The sequence below is a fragment of the Anomalospiza imberbis genome, chromosome Z, assembly GCF_031753505.1.
Source record: "Anomalospiza imberbis isolate Cuckoo-Finch-1a 21T00152 chromosome Z, ASM3175350v1, whole genome shotgun sequence".
In the NCBI taxonomy this organism is placed as follows: Eukaryota; Metazoa; Chordata; class Aves; order Passeriformes; family Viduidae; genus Anomalospiza; species Anomalospiza imberbis.
In genome coordinates, this window is record NC_089721.1 from 36116793 (window position 1) to 36143733 (window position 26941).

The following is a 26941-nucleotide window of genomic DNA, read 5'->3' on the forward strand; positions in this document are numbered from 1 at the left end:
TTCACAGCCACATTCAGGCATCCAAAAGCTCCAGTGTGGGGTCCTGCACTGGCTGCAGGTGGACATATGCTCTGCTGTCAACATTTATGGGTTGCAGGAGGACAGCTGCCTCACCATGGTCTTCATTATGGACTACAGGGGAATCTCTGCTCCAGTGCATGAAACACCTCCCATTTTTCACTGACCCTCTCTCTGCAGGGCTGTTTCTCTAACATGTTCTCACTCTACTCTCCAGCTCCAGGTTATTCCACTGTTCCACCCCCCATCTCTTCCTCCTTAAAACTGTTACCCCAGCAGTTACACCATCACTGATGGGTTCAGACTTGGCCAGCAGTGGGTCTGTTTTGGAGCCAGCTGACATGGCCTCTGTTGGAAGAAGGGGAAACTTTTGTCGGCTTCTTAGAGAAGCTGCTTCTACAGCATCCCAGCTCACAAAATCCAGCCATGCAAATCCAATACAACCCACTAAGTTGAAACAGAGAGGTTGCTACATGAAGAGCAGCAGGTAAAACACCTAAACTCCCACACTGTAGTCACACTGATTTGCCTTTCCACCTTTGGAAAGCAGAAAGCATACAGATAGATAAACAAATTCAAGCACCTCTTTTTGGGCAAGCATAGGTAATAACTGTTCACTGAGTTTATATACACCCTCTGTCTACTGAAAAATAAAAACCAAAATCGATGTAAAACCAAGTTTCCATTTACTTAAGCATATAAATGCTAGGGTAACACTTAAAATTGTGCTTTTAGTCTCAGAAACCAGGAGACACATATGTTATGAAAAACAACTTGTAGAAGTCCTCTAAATACATTATTGGTGTGCACCAGGATTAATGTTTACTCAGGCAAGCTAAACAGACATAAGCCAGGGTGAAACCAATTTTAGAACTGGTATTCAGTTACAAACACTTAACAGTTAACAAGTATGAGCTGAGTCACAGTAACTGAAGTTGTTACTGTGTTGTCACTAAGAACTATAACATAACTGCTACGATAGGACAATGAACTTAAGACGTAACTGTTTACATTCATTTGATTTACTTTCAGTGTACAGAGCTTGGGAGTCAGCTGATGCATGCTGACCCACTTGTCTGAGTTTTGGCAAGTGTAAGCACCCTTCAAGCACAAAGTGACCTTAATTCTTGCACCCATTTGAACTAAAACAGTTTAATCTCACGTCCATGTGACTGATGCCCAAAAGGCATCAGATTTCCAGAATTTCCAGAATCAAGACTCCGTTGCTTAGATGAGTGTCCAAATTTACTTGAAAGCAATATGAACATTGGACTACTCTTCATCTCCAGATTATGCAAGAATTTCTCCATTGTGATTAAACTGTCAACAAAAAAGGACTTCTTTGATTCTTACTACTTACCAGTTACAATAAGTACTTTTAATCACAATGACAGAAAGAAGAGCAAAAAATACTTCTTTTTTTCTTATAGTGCTGTGTACAACCCACTTTGATCATCCCTTGACTCATGGGGATGTCTCACAGAGCCAGAAGTGAGAAAGTTTTTTAAATGACCAGAGAAACACAGCTGGAAAGTAATAAATTCCAGCAGGACTCAGGGGCTCATGTAGTATCTATAGACATACTTCACAGGTATTTGTATTCATTTACACTGGTTAAATTTTCATATTACAATGTGTCCTTAATTTACTCAGACGAAAACAGGCAGTGTCCAATCCCCATTCAAAAAGTAAAGAGTAATGCTGTTCTCTAAAAGCAGAAGTTTATGTTTGGAGTTTTTGGAGAAAAATAAATAAAGACCGTGACCACTAATCATTACTTCAGCATTCTGATCACGTCTCCCACAGCTCATTTCTGTAACAACACTGGTACAAAACAAAGGACTACAGATCAGTAATAGAAAACAAGGCAAGCATTTCATAGCCATTTGACCTACCACACCTTCTGGCATGTTTCTGAATAACCAGACAGTTATTAGATACTTTTGCTACTGTAATTGCCTAATCACCATGTGACTCCTGTTTCTAATAGAAAGAAGGCTTGACAGCAACAGTGGTATGACTATGTCCAGAATCCAACAGAAGAGAAAGATTCCTTCCTTTTTGCACTCATTTTTTGAAGACACTTTCTACTTTATAGAGTAAATACATGTGTTGGGCAAGAGAAATAATCCATTGTCATTCTAAGAGATGAGGAGAACCAAACCTGTGTCAGGGCCTCACAATGCATTTAAAAGGAGTTTGCAGGGGAGAAGACAGAAGCCGTACAGAACTGAACATCAGTTCAGTCAGGGGTATTACAAACTGAAGTTTAGAGTTTGACACACTCTAGTTTAGCAGATGCTTCTTTGACTCAGAGAGTTTGCTAATGCAGCAACAATGGATACTTCTGGATGTGAGGGATGATAAAAATTCAATATGTTTTAGACACTTCTTCTCAATATTGTTATTTTAGGGGGAAAAATATCCTTCTCTGATATTTAAACTTTTACTTACTGAAGGATCTACTTGATCATTTGTTACTCCCCTCAAGACAATCTTCAATGGATGCTTCATGAAAGGTGCCAAGCAGAGCAGACTTTCCAAGTAGTAGCCAATACCACGACTGGGGCTGCAGTCATGTTCCAATGAGCCTCCATACAGAAGACCAGGCTGATAATATAAGGTAGTACCTGGGGAAGAGGACAGGGGAGCAAACCAAATGAGAGCACTGTAAAACACTGGCCATTGAAACAGCACAAAAATACTTTGCAACAATGTATGAGGCAAATTGGAGGCAGAAGACGATATGGAAGGCTATAGCACTTCCAGCACACTATTTACATGTCTGCAGCTAATAAATGGGTCAACACATGAGTGTCTGTCTGTCCTGCACATCATTTTCCTCCTTTCCCCTCCCTCTAAAACCATAGGTCTCTTAGCAATCTACAAAATGCTGATACAAGCAATTATTATTTTCCATAGAAGCTAAACCTTCATCAGTACATCAGGTCATTGGAATCTTGGCATATCTGATGGTAATTCATTTGCCTTACTTACCAACAAAAGATAATCAGAATCCATAAGAAAAAAGAAAAAAACTCAGACCAGGTGAGGTTTCACATGGGATGCTTTTCACTCTAATCAAACTCTTCTGTAAGCTTGAATAAGCAAGCAGTCTGGCTAAGAAGTTTGCCTCTGTAGAGGGTAAATCTTCTCCTACAAAAATCGATTCTGGTACAGAGGAACTTTTGCCTGCCGTGAAATCCTGTATAACTAACAAAATACTAATTTTAGTTTTTGGGCAATAGAACTTCCTTAACTCTCTGCATTATCGTGGAGCAGTGACCTTCTTGCATGTGATCAATTATTACAAAACTTGTCAACTTTGTTATTTCTGATCTTCTCAGTCAATCTTACTGAACACCTACCTCTATCAAGGTAAGACTTCAATTCTACTGCAGAAACTGATAAATCCTGGAGACCAGAACAGATGAAGCAGAAAAAAAACAGATCTCACCTGTTTGGTTTATTTCAATCCGTGAGCCATTGGTCACTTTGTCAATCAGGCGAATAAAACTTGCTTCAAAATCTAAGAAGTAGAGCACAGACAGAATTGTAAAGTTTCTTAGAAGTTCAATGCCTTACTTGTACTTTTACCCTTTCCTGCTTTCCATGACAGTAAGGCTACTCTCACTCTTCAAGCTGTGGTGTAATGCCAGCACATGTGAAAAGGCAATTGCCTGTAAAAACAGGGATGTTAATGTGAGCCTCCACACTTACAGGCACCTAAAATCAATTGAGATGCCCTCAGAAGTGGCAGCTAGACTAGTCACACTCCTCTCCCTGGTCCACAGCACATAAGACAAGTGGACATTTCTGACCACAGTGGCTTGAGGGATTGCTCTTGTCCAGGATAAAACCTTTGACAATTTACATTTTGCTCAGTACAAAGCAAAACAGACAAATCATAGCAAACAGGACCCCATATACTGAAGCATGACAAGCTAATAACAGCTTCACATTATTCTCTGTAAAAGTTAGCTTAAAAGAAGGGGGCATTTGGACATGAAGTGCTGCTGCTTCATATCTGTTCCACAAACAGATTTAGTTGTTTGCAGACTCTAAAATTTTCCATTTCGAAAACAGTTTTGGACATATTTAGTGCTAGAGAACCACAAGTCTTCCCATTGCCTCTTTTCTTACTTACTGTGTTCACTATACTATAGCAATTTGTGTGGAAATAATTCCTCAGTTTCCCTTGATTGTGTGGACTCTCACCCAGAGACAATGAAAAGGACAAGCAAATTTAAACCAAAATAAAACCAAAAATACCAACCAAAACAAAAAAGGAAATAACAAAGAAACAATAACAAAAACAAACAAACAAAAAACCCCAGCCAACTGAAAAAAGCCATCCCAGGAAGAATATGCTAGTATTCTAGTATTCCAACATGGTACAGGCTCAGTATCAAGGAAGATAGGTGAATATATGCAGAATTCAAAATCCAGCTAGTTTTAAGAGCCAACAGCATCTGCATAATTGTTTGTAGGCTGCAGAACTCCCTTAGCAATAATCCTCTGTCACTTCTTATACAGTAATCAGATTTTTCTTTCTGTATGTGACTCTAGGATGTCATGGATATTTAAACCACAAAGCTACCTGCAGGATTTACAGTTTGTCAATATTTGCATAACGTGATTGATGTCTCAGTCACACAATACTGGTTCTGCTCTTTTTCTAAACTATGACAGCTTATATGCTTACAAAGTTTATATGATGTTATAAGCACTGGGGCATCTTCCAGTGCAAGAGTGCATCCTTGTGAGCACACATTTCACTCTTGGAGAACACCAGTAGCAGAGTTTACAAAAGTTCCAGTCATGAAAAGCAAAAAGACCAGCATGTTGAATTATCAACACAGATCAGGATCTATTGTTATTATTTTTCTGTTAGAGTCATAGTTTACACTTGAACCCATATTTTAAAAAGCAAATTCAAACACTCTTTAAAAAACACAGCAATAACTACAAACTTCACCACCAACAAATGCTCCACAGTGATAATAAATACTTTGGACCGTGGTAAATGTTAAGTCAAGCACACAAGAATGCTTTGGCAGTTTTGGAGTAGACTTTTTAGCTACACACTGAAGGCTGTGTAAAAAAGTAGCTAAAAATTTTAGCTACTCCTCCTCAGGAGGCAGAGAAGCATCAACCCCTGTTCTGAACATCATAACAGGGTTCCTTGCCCAAAAAATAACTGAACACCACAATAATGTTTCTTCCTAAAGCTCTACCCTATTGTTTTCTTACTTCAGTTTATGATGGAATTCATCCTGGGATGCCAAAGGCTTTGTACAAGAATGACGATGGTACTCCCTAAAAAAGATTTCCCTTAAACAAATCTGCAGAAATGAGAATAAATTATTCACCTCTTTCACCCTTTGTGTTTCAGCAAACCCTGACAAAAATCAAAAGCATAAAACGTGACCTATTAAAACTGGAACGTGAGCTCCCACAAGCACAGGGAGCACACGACAATTGGGCACGGACACGGGCACGCGGCAGAAACGTCGGCCCAAGAGACAGGGAATTAATTCTGCCATCCCGACTGCGAAGCCACCACCATCACGGGAACGCGAACCAGTTGCGGGGCTGTGGAGAGGCTCCCGCACACGCAGCGAGGCAGTCAGAGCCCCGCCAGGCGCGGAGCGAACGGCGCTGCCCGGCGGGGCGGGAGGGGCAGTGCCAGCCCCGTCCCACCGGGGCGGCTCGGCAGGGCAGCACCAGCCCCGGCCGCCCGCACCGGCCCTTGATGGCCCACTCTGAAGAAAAGGCGTGACCCGGCAGAGGGCAGGGCTGCCGAGCCGAGCCGAGCCGAGCCGAGCCGAGCCGGCGGGACGGGGATAGTACTGCCCCGTTCCCCCCCCCGCCCCGCCCCGCCGGGCAGCGAGGGAAGCTGACAGCAGGAAGCGGCGGGTGTGTCACAGCCCCCCTGCTCCGGCCTCCTTCACCGTCCCTGCCCGCTCCCCCGCCTTCTCCTCCTCCTCCCAAAGCCCCGCGATCCACGTGTGACAGCTGCACCCGAGATGGGTGTGCGGAGCACTCAGGGGAGAGCGCATCCACGGGAATGCAGCTGGGTCCACCCTCCTCGGTGGGGCCCGCCCAGATGGAGCCCGGGCTGTCCCAGCTCCCAGTGGGGGTCTGCCCCTGCCCGGCAGCAAGTCCCGGGCACAGCCGCCGCCGGAGCTTCGCCGCCCCCCGACCTCCTGCCCCGCGGCCGCGGGTGCCGCCGCTCACCGCGGAGGCCGGGGTCCTCCTCCTTGGCACGGATCTTGCGGATCTTCAGCGGGCGCCCGCTGAGCGTGGCCAGCACCAGGCGCTGCCGCAGGAAGTTGCATCCCGTGTAGCTGAGGCACTGCGCCTCGCCCGCCGCGCCGCCCGCCATCCCGCTGCCCACGTGGTTGGGAACAGGAAGCGCTGGGACACCGACAAGGGGCAAAGGGCAGGGGGCGGGCGGGCGCTGGGAGGATCGCACCGCCCCCGTGCTTCGCATCCGTCGGGACTCGGCGCGGACGCTTGGCGGCGTGGCCGTGGCGAGAAGGGCCGGGCTGAGTTTGTCGTGGCACGGGAGGCAGCCTCTGCCTTTTTCCTCTGCTCTCCCAACCTGCGTGTTTTCAGTTGAAACTTAAGGAGTGTGGAAGCGTCGGGAGATGCGTCTGACAGGAGCCCGGCCCGCTGCCCCTTCCCCGTGATGTGTGCTCTCCTTCGGCGGGCGGGTAAGGACGGTCCGCAGCGGAACGTGGTGCCCGCAAAAGGATACTGCCACCACATCGAAATGAGTCGGTTTCTGGGAACATGTTCCTTAGGCAGTACTTTTCAGTAATTTATCCATGGCTGCCTTAAGGAAAACGGGCGGAGGAATGAGTCCGGCTCGCGGTCCTTGGGATAGCCTGTTTGCTTAATGACAGAGTCCTGCTGTCCTTAAGGAGAAAACCGACTAAAGCTTCCAGTCTCTTAAGAGAAGCATCGATTACAGTGGAGGTGTGACATTGTCAATTGTTAGGCTACATTTATGTGCCCATGAAAAGAAGTTTCCTATAATGGAATAGTCTAGTTGGAAGGGATGTACAAGAATCATTTAGCCCAACTGCTTCACTTCAGGGCCCAACCCAAAGGTAAAGCAGGCTCTTAAGGGCTCTGTCCAAATGCCTCTTACACAGTGATAGGCTTAGGGCATCATCATGCTTGACCACCCTCTCTATAAAGAAATGCTTCCTAATGGCAAGTCTGAACCTCCCTGGCCCAGCTTTGAACCATTCCCACACATCCTGTCACTGGATCCCAGGGAGAAGAGATCAGCACCTCCCTCTCCACTTCCCCTCCTCAGGAAGCTGTAGAGAGCAAGGAGGCTGCCCCTCAGCCTCCTTTACTCCAAACTAGACAAGCCCAAAGCCCTTAGCAGCTCCTCACAGGCCATGGTGTCCAGTCCTTCCACTAGCTGTCTTGCCCATCTCCAGACAACTTCGAGGACCTTCCCATGGTTCTGAAATGGTGGAGCCCAGAGCTGCATCCAGGACTTGAGGGGAGGCCCTGCCCTAACGCTGTACACAGAGGGATGGTCACCTCTTTAGAGAGCTGAGGTTGCTGCACTCAGGATGGAGTTTGCTGCGCTCAGGATGGGTTTGCTGCACTCAGGATGGGGTTTGCTGCACTCAGGATGGGGTTTGCTACAGCCAGGATGGGGTTTGCTGCAGCCTGGATGGGGTTTGCTGCAGCCTGGATGGAATTGCTGCACTCAGGATGGGGTTTCCTGCACTCAGGATGGGCTTTGCTGCCCTCCAGGCCGCCAGGGCACACTGCTGGCTGCCACAGAGCCTGCTGCCAACCAGCACCCCCAGAGCCCTCTCTGCAACCCCAGAGCTGCTCCTCTCCCAGTTTAGACTTGTGTCTGGCATTTCTTTATCCCAGGTGCAGAATCTGGCATTTTGACTTGTTGTTTTCATGTCGCTGATGATTGCCCAGTGCTCCACTCTATCCAGATTCCTCTCTCTGCAAGGGCTTTTGTCACTCAGAAGAGTCAACAGCACCTTCCAGAGTTGTACAGCTAAAGTCAGACAATTTTCCCTACAAATGATAACCACTTTTTATTTTACTAAATTGTTTTCCAGAGACGACAACTTCTTTTTTAAAACCCATGATAGGGCCCACTTTACAGAAACTGAAGGAACTAAGCCACCTATTATTAGCTGTTTGCTGACTTTTGTGATCAACATGCATAAGGATTTTTGTTATGTTGATACATGGTCTGCAAGCTTTGTGTTACAGGTAAGCAGAATGGTTTGGTTTGGAAGGGAACTTTAAAGATCATCTAGTCAACCCTTATGCTATGGGCAGGGACACCTTCCATGAACCAGGTTGCTAAAAGCCCCATCCAATCTGGTCTTCAACACTTACAGGTCCCCATTGGGCATCCACAACTTCTGTAGGCAATTTATGCCTGTGCCTTACCACCTTCATCTGTAGAAAAATTCTTCCTTATGTCCAATGTAAGTCTACCCTCTTTCAGTTTAAATTTCTTGCCCTTTGTCCTGTAACTACTTCTTGGTAAAAATTCTTCCTCTGTCTCTCTGATAAGCCCCCTTAAATACTGAAAGACAGCAATGAGCTCTCACCAGGGCCCTCTTCTCCAGGCTGACCAATCTCAGCTCTTTCAGCCTTTTCTCAAGAAGAAATTATTCCAGCCCACCAATTATTTTTGTGGCCCACATCTAGACTTACTGAATCAGGTCCATCTTGCAGAACCACAGAGTCATAATCACAGAATTGATCAGGTTGGAAAAGAGCTTTGAGATCATTAAGTCCAACCTATGACCAAACATCACTTTGTTGCCTCAACCATGGCACTGAGCGCCACATCCAGTCTGTTCTTAAACACCTCCAGGGACAGTAACTCTACCACCTCCCTGAGCAGCACATTCCAATGCCCAATCAGCCTTTCTGTGAAGAAATTCCTCCTAATGTCCAACCTAAGTGTTCCCAGGCACAGCTTAAGACTGTCCTCTTGTCTTTCCTGAACTGAGGACTCCACAGCTGAATGCAGAAATCCAGTTGGGGTCTCACAAGTGTGGAGTAGAAAAGGGCAATCATGCCCCTGACACACTGGGCACATAGCTGGACACACTGCTCTTTATGCTGAAGTCCAATTTTTCACATACCAGTGTCCAAAATTTCTTCTCCACTTAATCCATTTACAACACTGACTGTACAGATGCTGTGGAATTCCCAGATGCAGGTGCTAAGGCAAAAAATCAAACCCAGAAAAATTATTCAACTAAATCAGAAGACCACATCTGTGTGGAAACAAAGCATAAGAAATTTTTTTAAAGGAATCATGTTGAGAAATTTGTGGAAAATGAGGATCAAAAAAATTACAGCAGTTAAACAACATTAGTTCATATATGCAATGCCCAAATTTCTGAGATATGGGCAAAAATATCTAGAGCTATTCATGGTTCATGTGCAGATGAACCTCTCTGTATTTTTAGAAAAAGAGAGTTTTGTCATGGACAGTTTTGTGGAATCAAAGTATTGTAACTTTCTGTGTGTAAGAAATTAGTTGCCAGTTGCAGCTCTGATCTAGAATATAACAGAAAATAGGGTGGGACTTGGGCAGGTGAAATTCTTTTCTGTTATGCACTGAGCAGAACTAAGAGAAAATTGAGTGTAAGAAAGGTAAAGAACATACATATTTTCTCAGAGCTAATAAATCTATGTCCAAACTTCACAAAAATTCTTAAAATTTTCTTGATAAATCACTGGTTTGCTTTCCTGCTTACAAGCAATTAAATCCAGTCAAGTCTCTGCGTAATTCCTTTGGGTTTCAGAGTTTGGAGGGCATTTTGGAATTCCAGAACAAATAGTGCTAAACTTCATGATTAATAGAGAAGAAGTCTGGCACTTACTGTTTTGCATTTTCAGGGAACAACTTTCTTCTTTAATTTCCTTCATTCACAGGCCTTTTAGACATAATTTCAGGGTAGTAGTTAAATAACAGTTTGCTGTGAGGTTGTGGATATGGCATGTGATAAAGGATGAACACTCCCACTGAAATCGAGTGTCTTCTTCTGTGAAGATAGCTGTGTAAAAGACTTTCAGGTGCTGGGACTGTGTTTTTCACTGCATTGTCTGAAATCTGTGTCTTAGATTTACATTGAAAATGTCTAGTCAACTGTGCCTACTTTGAATGAACTCTCTTCTGTGGTTCATTTATCTTCCTTTGTGTAGTCCCCTGTGCTCCCACACATGTATTTTTAGTTCTGTCCATCCTGTCCTTGTTCTGCGACTTCCAGTTACTTGCTATCATCTGTTAACAATTTGCATGTATCTGCTGTATGTCAAGGCATGGGAAAACAAAACTGGGAAAAAAAAACAGAAAGCAGTCTTCCCTAAAAATTATTCCATTGGCAATCAGAATTTTCTCATGTAACTGCAATAAGATACTTCTGTGAAAAATCACTGGCATATATACTCTGCTGGTATAATGTAAGTATCACTGTAATGAAAGCTCTATCTGTCATAAAAATACCGAGTGACATAAAGGAGGGGTTTTGTTTCCCTGGGAATGCTAGTAGCTGATTGTGCTAGAAGTTCAAGGATTTCTGGAGTCAGGAAAATAATTTTTATCAACTGCCTAGAGGTGGCACAGAGAGACTGAGTGGCAGCTCCGAGATATATACAGGTCATGATCTGGGCAGCTGTTACAATGTAACCTCAAAATGTAAAGCTATTACTGGTTTACCTTAGTACTCAGGGAAATGTTAGTTTTCATTTAACCTGTGATTGGAGAACATGAAAATCCCCTGATAGTTTAATCACTTGAAATAAATAATACGGAAAAGGTCATTACAGAAATTTCCAAAAGAGATCTGCCTTTTCCTAATGTATGAGGGCTCCAATAATGCAAAAGGATAACTCTTTTCTCTGAATTTCCCAGAAACACAGCTATGTAACTTCTCTTTTACTTGAACTTAATTTCTTTTCCTATTTTATATTTATTATGAGGGATGTCTAAACAATCTCTGATGAGTGCTTTTGATAGGACTAAAATTACCAACTCCAAATACAGCTCAGAAGAACCACTGAGACAACAGACATGTTTTCCAAATAATTTAAATTCTGAATTAGATTAATATCAGCTTGTGATTCCAACAAAGCATTGCCATTGCTTGTAACAGGACATAAGCCTTGTACTGAGTTTCCAAGGCATCAGAACAGAAGCTAGTCAGATTTGCATTGTCTGAATGTTCTTTGATCTGCTTGCAGCTTTGGTTTGCTTCTTTTAATTGTAAGAGCAGTTTTGACAGGTTTTCTATGGCTAATTTATTTTTCTTTCATTTATTGATTCTTTTCTTGGATGCAGATCTGGAGCTGGACACAGCTGATTTAGCAAAAAAGACAAAGAAACTGTCTAATATATGTGGAAGGTAATATATATAGTAAACTCAGATGTAATGTAGAGATACAGACTAGTGAAGAAAAAGCAAGGTGTAAAATTGTGTTAGCAAGCATACAAAACCAACTCCAAGTAAACCCTACAGCGATGAAGAAGAAGCTGAAAACAGAAGCATGGCATTCTTCCTGGTGAGGGACTCTGGATGCTGATGACTCACCACCACTCTCATCTGAGTGAGACCATGACCTTAGGGCTCAGGCAAGGGGAGGGGGTAAACACAACACCAGGAGAATGGGAGAAACTAAGAAGTTTGTGTGGAGCAACTAATTCTTTATACAATAAAGATTAAAACTTAATAATGGTAATTTAGCATAAACTTTCTGTAATAAGTAATAATTCTTGAATGAGACTGTTAGAGTTTCAATTATGTTAATAGATTTTTCACTGTATAAATAAGGTGTGTTTCATCTTTGTTATAAATATGGTTTTGAGTGTACACAAGCTTGGTGTACAGGCAATGAATTTCTGAATTTCTTCTGTCTGAAGAATACACATTTCCTAGGAAACTTAGAGTTTTGGAACAACCTATGCTATGCATAAGTGTCAATTTGCTATACTCAGCCATCTGGGAGCAATAATTCATTAGGCTTTGTAATAAAGGTAGGAGTGACATCACAAAAATGATAGTGTTATATCCCTCTTTGCAATAAAACACTATTTAAATCCAAATAAAGAATCACAGCTCTACATTTTTGGTTTGTAAAGAGTTATGTCTTTGCTACTTTAAAGGAAACAGTTCAACAACAACATTTCATTCTACGTATTTCAACCTATATCTAATAAAAAATAAAAATCTGCCCCTCAAGTGTTCTTGATGGTATATATTTTTTGAGGTAGAATTTTCAGCTGTGTTGTGTATATATGTTAGCCTTCACTGGATAACAATTTCATGCATTGTTTTAAAAAACATTATTAATTAGGTATCTTGTTTGCAAGTACAGCATCACAGCCTTATCCAGGCTGGAATCTAGATCTGTAGCCCAGTCTGTGGACCAAAGCAAGGTCAGACTGGGTTGCTCAGGGCTTTATCCAGTTGGGTCTTAAAAACCTCAGGAACCTGAGTCTACTAATACTTAGATTCCACTGCCTGACTTACTGAGTCCTGCCACTCATCTTAGTAAGCAGCCTGTCCCTGCCCTCTCAGTAACCTTCTCATGGGTGCTAGAAGGCTGCTATAAGGTACTCCTGAACTCTTCTTGTCTCCAGTCTGAACAAGCATGGTTCCATCTGTCTGTGGCAGTGTCTCTTCTCCATCCCCTGATCATCTTGGTAATTTCCTGGTATATCTGCCCCAACTGATCAATGCTGATACAATGTTTTGTACTGGAGGGCCCAGTACTGGCCACAGTACACAGATGTGGCCTAAGAAGTGCCTAATAGAAAGGGATAACTGTTTTCCATGATGTAGTGGCTACCCTCCTCTTAATATGGCTCACGATGTTAGTGGCCACATACTTAGAGGTGGATGGTGCTTAGCTGGCTGTAGACCAGTTCTCCCCAGTCTTCTCCAGCAGAGTTTCTGCCTTGCTGGTAAGTTCTCAGCCTGCACTGTTGGAAGTAGTTGGTGTGTCCTGGATGCAGGACTTTATACCTGCCTTTGCTGAATTTTGTCAGAGTCCTGCTTGGCCCCTTTCCCCACCTGTTCTTGCAGACCTCCACCTCCTGCCCCTAAGCCCATGTGCTCAGGCCACATGGTTTGGTGTTACAAAAATTGATGAGGGTGTGGTGTCTCTCTTCTTCAGGGGTTATTCACAGACTCTAGACAAAACAAGGTGCCAGGACAGGCCCTGGTTAACAGATTTTGATAGGGTACAAAACACTAAGCACTACACTTCTATTCCAGCCAGATTTACACCCATCAAATTGTCCACCCCTCCACCAAATGAGGTACCAAAATTACATGGAAGACTATGTCACACGTCCTGCCCCTCAATGTACTATGACTTCTTCCTCATGTAAGTAACCATTTCATTTTGATACGAAGTACAACACTTAAGAAGTAGTTACCCAAAAGTACTAAAAGAATTCTGTATCGAACTCAAATGAAAGTGTTTAGATCTCCAAGGGGCGTAACTGACAGAAACTCTTTTGACGGTTTAAGGTTTAAAAAGCCTCTTCAAACATTTCCTATGTTTGAAAAAAAATGGTGACTAATATGAAAGATTATTTATTGGTAAGAATATTTGGATTTGTTTGAAACAAGATTTTGATTACTGGTTAGTCACCATGAGGGTTACTTCAATACTCACTAAGCAAGAGTTAACTTTTTAATTTATACCTGTAGGCTACATGTGTGAAAAAGATTAATCAGAATATAGTGCAAGTTGTGTTACATAAACATTGATTACTCTGTTAAGATGTGAATAATTAAGTCTGAATGAAGATGATGAAATGTCATTTTCCAAACATCATAATAAGGCTGCCAAAAAAACCACTTGCATGTCTTTAAGTACAGAATAGCTGTCTAAAGACTTGTACACAAATTAGTGAACCATTGACCCCGTTTCTTGCATTATTTCCTTTTCCACTTCTGAGTATGTCACAACTACTCACAAAACTACTACAGCGAGGTTTGGACTTCAGGAAAGATAGTGAAGGAAATGGGAACAATATTTTCTTTTACTACATATTTTCTGTAATCTATGTACCCACTTCTGTTCTGCAAAGGCCATAGGTTAGTAAGAACCTGTGTATGTGAGAGCCTTTCTATTCTTTTCCAACCCTTCCTCATGAATCTGTTATGAAGGTCAGAGAGGTTTCTAAATAGTCTTTAACAAAGGAATTGTTTTAGCATTCCTGTCTGGATTTCTGGGCCGTTCAATAGGCTGTAGACAGGCTGAACCTCAGGCTTCCTTTTTAACAGGCAGATAAATTATTGCTGCTTTTTATACATGGTGGCATTGGCAATTAGAGTTAATGATCTCTTTTACAAGTCTAGTTATTTGCTGGATATGTATTTCATACAATACCTTCGATTTTCCCATATATTTGCTTTAGAAAGATTCATCAACACATTTGTGGACTTCTGCCATTCAGAAGTCTCTGAAGTGTGGAGCTCAAAACGAACAATGTGGCTTCTAACATTTAAATGGCCTTTGCTGCCAAATTTTGTTTAAGACTGTGGTGCTTTGGCAGACTGAGGTGCCCCCCTGGGAATGCTGCTAAAGCCCTGAATATTTAACTCTTTCTGTCCTAGTACAATCTGGAATAGAGGTACTATTCTATTCATTTATGAAGGTTCACATTTCTCAGTGTAATGAGACTTATGCTCATAGAAAGCTCTATGAGCTAAACCAGTGCCTTCCTACTCAATTGTTAAGGCAATTAATTTTGTTGACTGGGAGGTTTTGGGGCTGTATTCCTATTTCTTTACTGTTTCAAAGTACCAAACAGCAATTTGAATATTTTCTTTTGGCTTTACTTGTTTCACTGTGAAACTATTGAAATGAAACAATGTTTTAAAACAGGAAGCTGAATTTCGTTGATATTTTGACTCTAGCTCTGCTTTCTGCTCACTTTTTCACTGTGACATTTCTGGTACAGTGATTGAAATCCATCAACATCTCCAGAACCTTGAGCAGGAACGCTCACTTCTCCTGCTGTGGACATGACTGTGAACACTCAGGAAAGGGGACAATTTAATGTTTTGGCCAAAATATTGTGTTCTGATGTAGCTGAGGATCACCAAATTGTATCTGTGGGAAAGGACATCTTCATGTCTGGAAGAACACTACTCAGAACAAAGACAACCTGCAGTTGTTCACATTCAAGTATCATAAAAAAAACTCAGGCACAGCTCATTAAAAACGCAGCTGCCTGCTGCTAGACAGTGGGAGCTTATTTGTGAGAGACCAGCAAGAGCAAGGCTGCTGCATGAGGGTGAAGGAGCACAGCAAAGTCAGCCACAGCCTCAGGGCACCTGGACAGGGCAGTGACGGCAATAGGACGTGCCAGCAGCCAAGCAGTCATTTGGTGACAGCTAGGTAAGGAGCCACGTCCCAATTCAGTTTGGGAATTCTCATGATAAATTCAGGGAAGTGGTGGAGTCACCATTTCTGGGGATATTTAAAAGTGGGCTTGTGTCAGTTTGGGGCATGGCTTAGGGATGGACTGGCAAAGCTGGATTACTTGTTGGGCTCGGTGACTCTTTAAGGTCTTTCCCAAACCAAACGACTCTTTGACTCTGTGTCTGAGAGGGGGCAGGGGCTGACGACTTAGGGAGCAGCCAAAATAGGCCTCCTGGGCAGAGGGGTGTGGAGAAGCTGGTCAGGGCCGGTTTGAACAGTGATGCCTAAATGAGGTCTGATGCAACGTTCTAAGATGCAATTTGCTTCATTTATCTTTTTATTATCGTTATTAATTTATCCCTCACTCTCCCCGTGCACTTACGTAAAGGATCTTTCCTTCCTGCCCCTGACTGACAGCCGGAGAAGCTGCCGCTGCTGTTCCCTGGGAGGATCGGCCCGGCTCGCCGGCGGAGCGAGGCGGCGCTGCCCGGGAAGGCGGCGCTCCTGCCGCGCTTCTGCCGCTGCCCTGCGCGCTCGCGGCAGGAGCAGCGGGAGCAGCGGGAGCAGTATGGTGGTGCCGCCGCTGCTGCGCGCCGTCATCATGGGGCCGCCGGGCTCCGGCAAAGGCACTGTCTCCGCTCGGATTATCAAGCACTTCGGCGTGAAGCACCTCTCCAGCGGCGACCTGCTGAGGGACAACATGCAGAAGAAGACAGGTGGGCATGGGGACGCGGGTGGGGATGTGTGCGCGGCGGCGACGACTTCTCTTCCTGTCCCGCGAGAACGGTCCCCACGCAGCCCTGCGGAGCTCCCGCGTGACACAGCTCCGCTCCGGGAAGGGACATACACTCACAACACGCATTCCTGCCCCCATCCCCGCTCCTTCCCTCCCTTCCCCTCCGAGGAGGGAGGGAGCTTCTTTAATGGGGTTTGCTGCTCCCCAATCCCACCTCCGTGTGCCCCCCCGCGCAGGCAGAGGTTGGGTGACTTCACACAGATCTTCTGGAGGCCAGAAGCCACTGAAGTGGGCCTCATATCTGCAGCCGTGGGGCCTCAATACGCTGTCACTTGCTAGCCTCCTCATGAAAGTGGACGGGATTATCCTGTTTTCCTGTTTTGTTACACCTCATTGCTTCCTTGCCTTGGGTACTTTTCGTAAGTACCCACTGGGTTTTGTACGTGTTTCTAATAGTTCTGATAGTTTCTCATGGTTTCTCCAGCTGGAAGCATCTTAAAAGAGAAAAATATTCTCTTGAAAGAGAATATTTAAAATTCACACCTTTTAACAGGCAGGGGAAGAGAAGAGGGGTTTGGGGCAATCAGACTTTTCTGGATGTTCATTTGATGGCTAGAAGTATTAATGCCTAGTCCTGAGCTGGCAGGCATAACATAGCGGTGCTTTCAAAAACAGCAATGTGCAAAATTTTCAAACTGCATAGCTTTTAAAATTATTGTCTTATGAGTTCACATCAATTACTCATATTGTCTTATGAGTTCACATCATGCTTAGGTTTCAGCATGGTCTGTGTTTACATATAGTGATGCTTATACTAGGTAAATATATGAACTATTCTTGCTGAATTGTCCTAGCTTAACCTCTGGCCTCAGCTGAGATACCACAGTCCCTCTCTCTGGTGGATTTTTGCAATGAAGGAAGGTTCCCTCCTGACTTCCATATCTGCTTTTCTATATGGTGGGGTGAAAAACCTTGTAAGAAACATCTCAGGCTGCACGTGATGAAGTGAGAGTATTATTATTTCCAGCAACTTCAAGCTGTAGAATATTCCATTCACTTGTAAGTATCACTGTAGTATTATGCCTAGGTAACTGGCAGTCTTAGTTTTGGAATACTTTATAAGCATGTTTGAAGGTGAAGCAGTTGTGATGTGATTCCCACATGTCTTCACACAAATTATATTTACTCAGTAAGGATAATGACTTTGGTACAGTGATTGACTTTACAATAGTTGATATTGTAGATACTGTAAGTTAAGAATTTGCTAGGAGCACACCTGTGTAGATGTACCTGATCATATTCCTGCTATTTCTATTTGGTTGCACAGTCATATGTTTTTATTTACAGGGGGTGACAACTGCTCCATTATGAACTTTCAGTGTAAGACCTGGTGGGTAGCCATTCCAAGAAAATGAAAAAAAAGTTATTTTACCAAGTGTTTTGAGGTTTACAATGTTTACTAAATACTTTAGGTTTTGTGCAAGACCATAGAGCATCAGAATCATGCTGAAGGTTGTGTGAGAAGTGGAAATTACAAGTGGAAATATTATATTGCTTGAATTGAGGTGGGAGCCTGAAGTGATGAAGAGAGAAGTGATTAGGCAAAGAATTCTAGGTGGGTTGGACAGATGAAAGACTGTGAAGGAGAGCAAACATGTGAAATGGAAATTTAGCAGACACATTAAAATCCAGAATATAAGGAAAGAAGTCAGTGGACAGCTTAAGAGGTGAAGTTTGCTCTAAATTAGCTACAGCAGAATTTACAAGAAGCTGCTAGAGGGTTTCTCATTCACTAGTAAACCTGGATGAAACTCTATTGCAATTTCATTGAAAGTCAGTCACTAGTTTCAGAAATGGCTCCCAGATGGTTGAGATGAAGGTGGAGGTAGTACATTACTAGGTAGTACACTGAAAATAGGAGAACAACTGAGAGGCAACTCAGACAGCCTAGACAAATTCAGTCAAGGCAAAGATCCATGAGTTTTGACTACAATAGAAAAGTCCTGCAGTTTCCAATTCTTTGGGAAATGGGTTACACTAACATGGGCAGTTAAAGCCCTCGGAAAATTAGATATAGTTAACAGTAGTTATATGGTGCAAATTTTGCATTTGCTGTCTTGTGAAAATGGACTTTGTTGAAAAGTCCTGTTGAAGATGAGTGTCCTTATTCTGCTGTTATTATCATGATCTTCTGGATAGTGGAGAGTCTGTGACCACTTCTCTAATGCTAAGGTCATTATTGTCTGATTATGGCTAGAGCTTGATTGCTGTAATATGGTCAGAATGTGCCAATCCTTTGTAAAGCCATGGAACATGGATACCTGTCATCACCTACAAAGGAAAGAAACCTATGTTACCTGTAATTCTGAAGATTGCCATGCCTTTAGTGCTTTCAGGCCCAACCTGAAAGAACTAAATAAAACCTACAAAACCCCATGAAATCCCACTCCCAACAGCAGGGGTGGGAAAAAAAAAAAACTGCGAGCTAGTGCATCAACTTTTTGTCCTAATGTATGACTATTTGGGTATGGTTCTGCCTATTTTTTTCCTTCTGTAATAGTGACTTTCTAAATTACCTGAGTTCTGTAGAGGGGGGCAAAAGGCAGTGTTTTTCAAGCACTGTTGGTCTAATAATAGCTTGCCATATTCTAAATCTTTCTGGGCCCAAAAACTCATGAATCTTTCTAAAGTAAGTTAGAATTGTTCCCTGTGAACATTGTCTTGTGCACATTTTTAGATCATTATGGCAAGAACAAAGCTACAACATAAATCAGTAGCAGAGCCAAGCATCAAGTACACATTAAACTATCTAGACATGATTCATTCCTTCTCCCAACCTACTTTTTCAGGGTACATGGTTCAAAGCACACCATAATAATAAAAAAGGTATGAAGAAGGGAGGTAGTAAAGAGACACTTTGTACCCTGACAGACAGTCATCTTCTTTCCAGTTTGTGATGTGTTGGAGGACTCAGGCACCACTGTCTGACTCTTTTCCATATAGTGAGCATGTTTTGAAGTCTGGCCAAGGTGCATAGTGCCTGTTTCTAAATGGTCTTTGTACTTTTCAAAGCCTGACTACAGATATGAACAGTCAGTAAGGGGAAATTGCTCCTTGTTTTTTTTTTCTCATCACCAAAGCTATTATTTGCATGATTTGAGGGCATGTACTGCTTTTCAGTTGCCTCATCTAAAGAAGGGCCTCTGTCCTGTTGCACATTCCATGCACTGAGATGTGACTGGCATTTGTCATTGCTTTCTGTTGAGAGTGGTCATATCTGTGTGGGTATGTAAGTCCATCCCATTTTCTCTTCTTCAGTTTTCTGTAACTAGATCTTAACTGGCTGCAAGTAAAGGCTTCTGCAGACCCACAATAAAACCAGTTTAGCTGCAATTCTGGGTTACTTAACATAATTGGGTAATTGTTTTATAAATGAAAGATATGGAAACTTTGTGCCTAGGACACAATCCAGGCAACTGAATTTCTTCCTGGATATACCCATGATTTGGGTGAACTACAGCATGTTACTGCCTGCCATGTAGGAGCATGGTGTGATAGCTGGAACTACCATGGATGGAATTTTAGTAAGCCAGTGGGATAAATGACTGGTACTAAAGGTTAGTCAGTGTGTGCTCCCATAAATAGTGTACAATATCTATGAACACCCTCTTGCAACTCTAGTAATCATAAAAATACATATCTGGTAAGCGTGTCCCACTGTAGACTGCCAAAGGTGTTTATGTTTGTAATGAAGCCTAAGTGTAAGTTAATAACTAGCCACTAAGCTGAGAAAATAATGTTCTTTTCAAGAAGTCTGAGGGCTGATATCTTAATAAACTTGTATACTTTCTGTTTATTTTGAAGACTCTTGGCTAATGGCCTCTTCTCATTTTAGTTTTTGGAATTTCATATTTCAAATACGTATGAGTGAATTTATTCAGAGGGTGTGAGGATAGAGGTGTGTTTTGCCCTACAGATGGATCTAATTTAATTGGATATGTATTTGCATGGTCAGATACTAGTTGATCATCCGGGTATTTTTTAATTTTGGCAAGCATGCTATCTGTCTTGTTTACAACTTTTTTCCATCATCCCGATCAAAACAATTTTTTTGCAGGCTTGTGGGCTTTTTCTCACTTGCTGGAGGTCAGAGATAGTGTAATGCAACTTTTACTTTTGCAGAAGTGGGAATCCTTGCCAAGTCCTACATTGATCAAGGGCAGCTTATTCCAGATCACATCATGACACAACTAATGCTGAATGAGATAAAAGGTGTAGACCAGTACAATTGGCTATTGGATGGTAAGTTATCATGTTGGATATCACTATGTATGGAGAGAAAATCTGCTCTGGAAAACTTGGGACTGGAAAACTTTGGTCGCTGGTTGCCAGCTCGTGAAACTTTCAGCAGATAGTCTGCCCCAGTTTCTTTGGCTGACAAAGGCTCTGGGTGTACCCTGCCTTCAGAACATTACAGGGATATTTAACTCATGTTAAAAAGGATAGTTCAACACTCCAAAAAAATTCAAAACTGGCAGTTCTGACATTTTTAATGATAATTCAGTATGGTATTTCCTCGTTAAAATAGGCATTGAGAAGTTTCTTTTTAAAAATATTTTCTTATTAAAGTCCTTGATGAATTGAAAACTTTTGAAGGATAGGGCTTTAGAATTATTTAAATAGCAAGGTATGAATGTGATGCAATAATAAGGTAAGTATGGAAAAGTACTGCAGCAGTGTGGAGTGTAATAAAAACCATTGCTCAATTGCCCTAAAAGGTCTCCTTCATTTGCTATTTGGTTCTCTTCTCCAGAGTGAACCATTTTGCAGTAAGCTCATTGCTTCAGCATTCTTACTAGAGAGAAAATGCATTTACTGCTGTCTTCATGAACTGGATGGCTCTTGTTATTCCAGCCTATGGGAGTACAGATGGATGCCCAGCACAAAAATAGTGTCTAGACTGGATGTGTGTTTTTTCAGTCTCTAGTCATACCCTGTCTCAGTAGATACAACAAAAAAGTTATTGGCGTGGCTTTCTATTTAGAGGGAATGAAAAACCCACAGTGGCCTCTGTCCCTTAGTGCTTTATTATAGCTGTATTTATATAGTTGCTCCTACATACAGTGATATGTCTTGGTGGCTTTAGTCACAGCTGGGTTCCTCCCTGAGAGAAAGAATTTATTCCCACAGTGAACAGTACAATGAAACCTAAACAATAAAGCAAAGAACAGCAGATATTGGTTTCTTTCTTTAGTTTTAGGTTCCATGTACACACAGTTCCAGTCTTGTGGATCTGGATGTGTAGCAGTATAGCTGTGCCCACTGGCAGCTCTCAGCAGGAGGATTGTGTTGAGACCATAAGAGAATAAAACAATTTCTGCTGCATGTTAATGTGCTCCTGCCTTTAAACTTTTGGGGTAGAAATTTTGCCTGCATCAGCATTTGTAATGAGACTCGATGAATTACACTAGGGATAGCTGTGGCATAACAGGCTTTACAGGAGGAACAGCACTGTTCTGTTGAAATATGTTAACCCAAAATCTTAAGTTTGGTAACTGCAATGCAGAACAAACAGGTGGGATCAGTTAGCTCAAACCAGAGTTGCTGAACTGCTTGTATGTTCACTTAGCCAAAAACCCATTTACTGCCTTATAATAGGTTGGTTGCTTCTAGAGTCATAGCAGATATAACAGTCTGAGTTGTATGTGTCTGTGGGTATAATCTATTTAGATTTATGTGCTGTATAATCTAGAGGACTTTTCTCTGTGTTCTTGGAATCTTCATAATTCATCACCTCTTGCAGATCTTTTTCTGTATAGAGAGAACACTATGTAGAAAATGCCAGTTTAATTTCAATGAAATGCTTTTGTAAAAGTACTTCAATTTGAGGAATTTTCTGATTACTCAGTCCCAAGCAAACTCACTTTCCAGCTGCATAACTTAGAAATATGGTAGCTGCAGTAAGAAAGAACAGCAGTTCTTATACAGTGTTCAACACCAGTGTTGAAGACCTGGCTCTTCCTCTGCTCTTAGCATTCAGAAGCACTTCCATGAGATAATGTGAATGTGTGAAAAATAGGATGAGGGCAGCTCATGACTGTGATGCAAGCCAGGTGCAAGAGACTTAATACACAAGCAAGCACTTGGTCTGAGTTAACTGACTGTCTTTTTGTAATGTTTTTCCTTACTCATGCAATGGAGATCAACATTATGCAAGAGTTTCTTAAGTTTGTGCCTACCAGTACTTGCCTTTATGGAGGAGTTTACTTCTATGGTATGTTGCAAATTACAAGCTACTGAAGAACATGAGACTATGCTAGGGCTTTTTGAGGAGAGGAACTGTTCCAGTGAATACAGGATGCAATAGCATGTTCTGCAGTAGATTTGACCACTGAAGGTCTTCTTGTGCTCAATTTTTCATGGTGAAGACCTTGGCTTTCTTCTTCTTTGTTCCCACTGCACCCCTCCTAAGGTCCACTAGATCATCTAATAGTTTAAGACATAGAATAGGGAGCCACAGAGTTCATGGTGCGAAATGCAGAGTCTTTGAAGTGAAGAGACAGGTTCCTGATCAGACTGAGTGTTCTCACAGTTATCATATCTGAGGACAGCTTGATATACTAACAACTTTCAGAAACCTTCTAAATCCTGTACTGGCTCTAGTAAATATATTTGGCTTACTGCAACTGAATAAAACAGGTTTGTAATGTCCACCACCTCTAGCCAGACTTACTCAGCTGTGAAAGTAAGAGATATCACAAATGTTTCTAGGTTGTTCTGAGGGAAACTTTTCATCAGAGCTTTTATTATTCCAAATGTGATACAGTGCTGTTATTCAGTGTAGTGGTATGTGGTGTATATATGAATATGGGGTATTTTTGCACTTATTTGTTGCACTTTTGGGAAGAACATTAGCTGAAATGAAGAAATAAAAGCTGGTAGGCATTTAAAAACTTAAAATGCCACGAGACACTGAAAGATATTGGAAAATCTGATGTCTCTTCCACCTTTATATAACACGATAATGCTTTTTGGTTTTTCTGCTGTGTAACAATTATTTTCTCCAATGACTCAATCCAGGTAATTTTTGCTATAGCTCTGCTTTCAGAATTTTATGAAGTTGTTTCCTTTAAAAAGGTTTCCCCAGAACAGTTGCTCAGGCAGAAGCCCTTGATAAAGAATGTCACATAGACACTGTGATTGACCTGGACGTGCCATTTGAGACCATAAAGTGTCGGCTTACAGCACGCTGGATCCACCCTGCCAGTGGCAGAGTCTACAATCTTGAATTCAGTCCTCCCAAAGTGCAGGTAAGCAATATGCATTGGTGTTGGCACTAAATAAGTACTGCATTGTGTTTGCTAGCTGCAGTAAAATATTGTTTGCATATATTGTTTCAAAACACAGCAGCTCAGAAAAAATGGCTCATCTCATTTCTTGGGAGCACAGAATCTTTCTGGTAACACTGTGCTGGTATGAGGGTATGTTAGTGACCCGGCAGAACCTCAAGCTGGTGGACAACATATTTGTCCCCTGCAGAGCAGAACACCATGGTGTTTTGTAAGCACTTGTTAAAGCTGTTCACTGACCTGGAATACTGTCTGCCTTGTGCACTGGCACAGGATCTAGGCATGGTCTTAGCCTGTTTGCAGCCTATACAAATCAAAATGTAGCTTTCTTTTCCTTCCTCGAGAGGGGTCATGCTTTATATCGAGGAAACACCAAACCACCAGTCAGAGGAATCCACTTAATGCCTTCCCTGTGTTTATATTTAACCAGGATGGGTATTTTCAAGGGAAGAGCTGCTGTACTGCAAAACTGGATGTAGAAACTTTCAAGTCAGGGAAGCTTTTCAACAGATTTAATTTTCAACAGATTTTTATGACTTGAAATATCCTAAAGGGGAGCTTGAAGAAAAAGACTGTACATTGTTACCTTAATTTTTTTCAAGAATGATTTGCTTTAGTGCAACTCAGCTAAAACTGCATCTTATCCTTAACTCTAAATAACTTAGTTGTTGTGGCATCATATTTCACCTGGAAGTTCTATTAATTTACATCAGAAGCACAGCAGGCCCTGTAGTTTTTGGATTTCAGTGTTGCAAGAAAAGAGGCCAGCTTAAAATACCAGGTAAGAACTGGAAGTGAGCAACTGAAAATACTGCCTTTGTTTTGTTTAAAACAAGGTGTTTAAAATCATGGTTATTTTCAATTGCAGAAGAACACAGGCAAGATAGAACACAGAATTCTCAGCTTACCAGAGTAGGCTTCAGCTGACAGAGCTTTGCTATTTAGGATCTGTCTTACCTTTCACTAATTAGCAGACTTACCACAGCATAGTGGACTGCAATACTTAAATTGAAAACATGGGATAGAGTTAAGCAGGTGAAATACAGTTGTCTCTATTATCTTAATAGACCTGCAAAATGCTTACTTACTTAGCAGGAACAAAAGTTCACACATTAGGTCCCTACCTCTGTAGGGAAAGCTTCAGCTGACTCTTATGCCATTTTTTGTACAGCTGTTGTTAAATGGTAACTCTTCCATTTTGCAACTTAAAAATCAAAGGGCCATTAACTCCTTTGCCTATTTTAGTATTGTCAAATGAAGGTCCAATTGGTGTCTTATTTCCTGTTATACAGGAATGCTGTTTTCCCTTGTACGTGAAGGTTTTGTATTCATATTCCCCATGTTGTATGAATACTCCAGAGGACAAAGTAGCCAAGTTATGATAATCTAATATTCACTGGCAATACTGAGAAAATATTTTTAACTGACAGACTGTTTTACTGGAAAGTCAACAACTTACATTCCAGACGAGAACACAGGCAGCAGCCTCTCTTTATAAGCAACAATCTACACCCTGATTAAGTGGAAATTGATCACAATTTAAATAGAAAATTACATAAAGCATGCTTAAAGAGAAGTAAGAAGTATACTCTGGTATTTGCTTTTAACCATGATTAGGGCATTGATGACATTACTGGAGAGCCGCTTGTTCAGCGTGATGATGACGAGCCAGAGACTGTTAGCAAGAGGCTTCAGGCTTACGATGCACAAACAAAACCTGTTTTAGAATATTATCGGTAAGTAGTAATATCTGTTCTTCCACATTCCAAAACCTTACTCTGCAGCAGCATAGCAAGGAACAGTTCTCTCTGTTACAGAATATATTATACCACAACACTGAGTGTGGTGTAAGTAGCTGTGTAGCTTTCATGAACTCAGTAAGAAATCAACCCAGTAGAATGGGTATGATTTTCCGGGGTTGCATGAGATGTTCTGGAACCTGTGTGGTAAAACATCCTGTCACTGCAGCAGCCACATTTAGTTTCATAAAGAATGCTATGCATTATTCAATACATCATAGTACTGTTCTGAGCAACAACAGCTCTGGTGGGTGAGGTAACAGACAGTTCCTTTTTTTGCAAGAATTTACAATATTTTGTTTTCTGGATGTATAAGTAGAAACTCTTCTAATAAGTGCAAGGGGTCAAGAAGCAATAGACAAATAGAGAGACTGTTAATGAGGATTTAAATGTGGCTGTTCTAAGAACAGGACTATGATTGAACCCAGCTAGCAAGACTCTTTGGGAATAAGTAGCTAATTCAGAATTGTCATTTGCATTGTGGAGTGGAAATAAATTACTAGTTCTTTTAAGAGTCAAAATTATACACAATGTTTCTCTTAATGTAAAGCTGCAAGTATCATACTGCTAATATATAGATATGTAGTAGGTCACCATATAGAGCTCTAGTCTTACCTTGCCTAGACAAAGAAATCAGATTCTGACAACATCAATGATTGTCCTTTCTGTATTTCTATATTCACCACCCTTCATTGTATTCTTCCAGGACTGTTGAGCAGAAATCAATATCCAGCCTGCATTTCCAGTGCTACAGCTTTCTTGGTGTTACATCACATGCATATTTTCACATTCCTGCCAGGGTAATCTTCAAGTGAGGTGGAGATTTCGGAACAATTAAGCAATTTGACATCTGTAATGCTTTATTCTTTTTCTTTCTTAGGAAAAAAGGGTTATTGAAATCCTTTTCTGGAACAGAAACCAATAAGATCTGGCCACATATCTATGCTTTCCTTCAAACCAAGTTGCCAGATATGAGCCAGAAAGATGCTGCCAACCCCAGGTGAAAATAGGTCAAACTTCTGCTCATCTTTCATAGCTCACTCCTGATTACATGAGATTCTGCAATCAAGGATTTGTCCAAGTAGTCTACCAGACTCATCAATAATTTAAGTCCAATGCTGTCCTTAACTTACACTATGGTAAAATTTTGTTGCCTGTGGTTACCACTTCAATACAGTATTTTTTTATAGTAAATATACCTAATATTAAAAATACAGTAACTGTCTTTAACAAAAGCTAGTACTCTTGTGTCTCTTATTTGGAAAATACATTTGCAATACTGATTGGTGAAGGAAACATTTCAGAATACAGCTTAATTAGAAAGCACATTGATTGGTTTACTCAATGAAGCAATGACAAGAACATGCAAGCACATTCCTTGAACATGTGCCTAGCTGGAGCTAGCCAGAAGCTGTGAAGAAGAATGACCACTGGTCTGCAAAGAGACATTTCAGACCAGAGCTCGTGTGTATGGAAATTGATCTTATGGAAAGGTTAGCTTCTTGTTTGCTTACACAGATGTAACTTGATTTTGCTCACCATAAATTACACTTAGTACCAGGGCAAATTATCTAGGC

The 26941-nt window shown here is 41.8% G+C and overlaps 2 protein-coding genes across 4 annotated transcripts in view; one reads left to right on the forward strand and one right to left on the reverse strand.

Annotated features, from left to right (window-relative positions):
- Nucleotides 1-6529, reverse strand: part of RCL1 (RNA terminal phosphate cyclase like 1) — a 31218-nt gene extending 24689 nt beyond the window's left edge. The window contains exons 1-3 of the mRNA XM_068176956.1: nt 6259-6529; nt 3476-3547; nt 2473-2648 (exon numbers count right to left, since the gene is read on the reverse strand). Coding sequence (XP_068033057.1) covers nt 2473-2648; nt 3476-3547; nt 6259-6514 — 504 coding nt within the window. The 5' untranslated portion in view covers nt 6515-6529. The remainder of the gene's footprint in view (nt 1-2472; nt 2649-3475; nt 3548-6258) is intronic.
- Nucleotides 6530-15778: 9249 nt separating this feature from the next.
- Nucleotides 15779-26599, forward strand: AK3 (adenylate kinase 3). Of its 3 annotated transcripts, none has more exons than XM_068176744.1 (5): nt 15779-16196; nt 20399-20518; nt 23354-23526; nt 25183-25301; nt 26245-26599. In XM_068176744.1, the coding sequence occupies exons 1-5, from the start codon at nt 15779-15781 to the stop codon at nt 26366-26368; spliced, it is 954 nt and encodes a 317-aa protein (XP_068032845.1). In that variant the 3' UTR covers nt 26369-26599. The 3 variants fall into 3 exon arrangements, with proteins under 3 accessions (XP_068032845.1, XP_068032846.1, XP_068032847.1); XM_068176745.1 differs by lacking the exon at nt 15779-16196 and adding an exon at nt 17695-17831; XM_068176746.1 differs by lacking the exon at nt 15779-16196 and adding an exon at nt 17871-18448.
- The last annotated feature ends 342 nt before the right edge of the window (nt 26600-26941 follow it).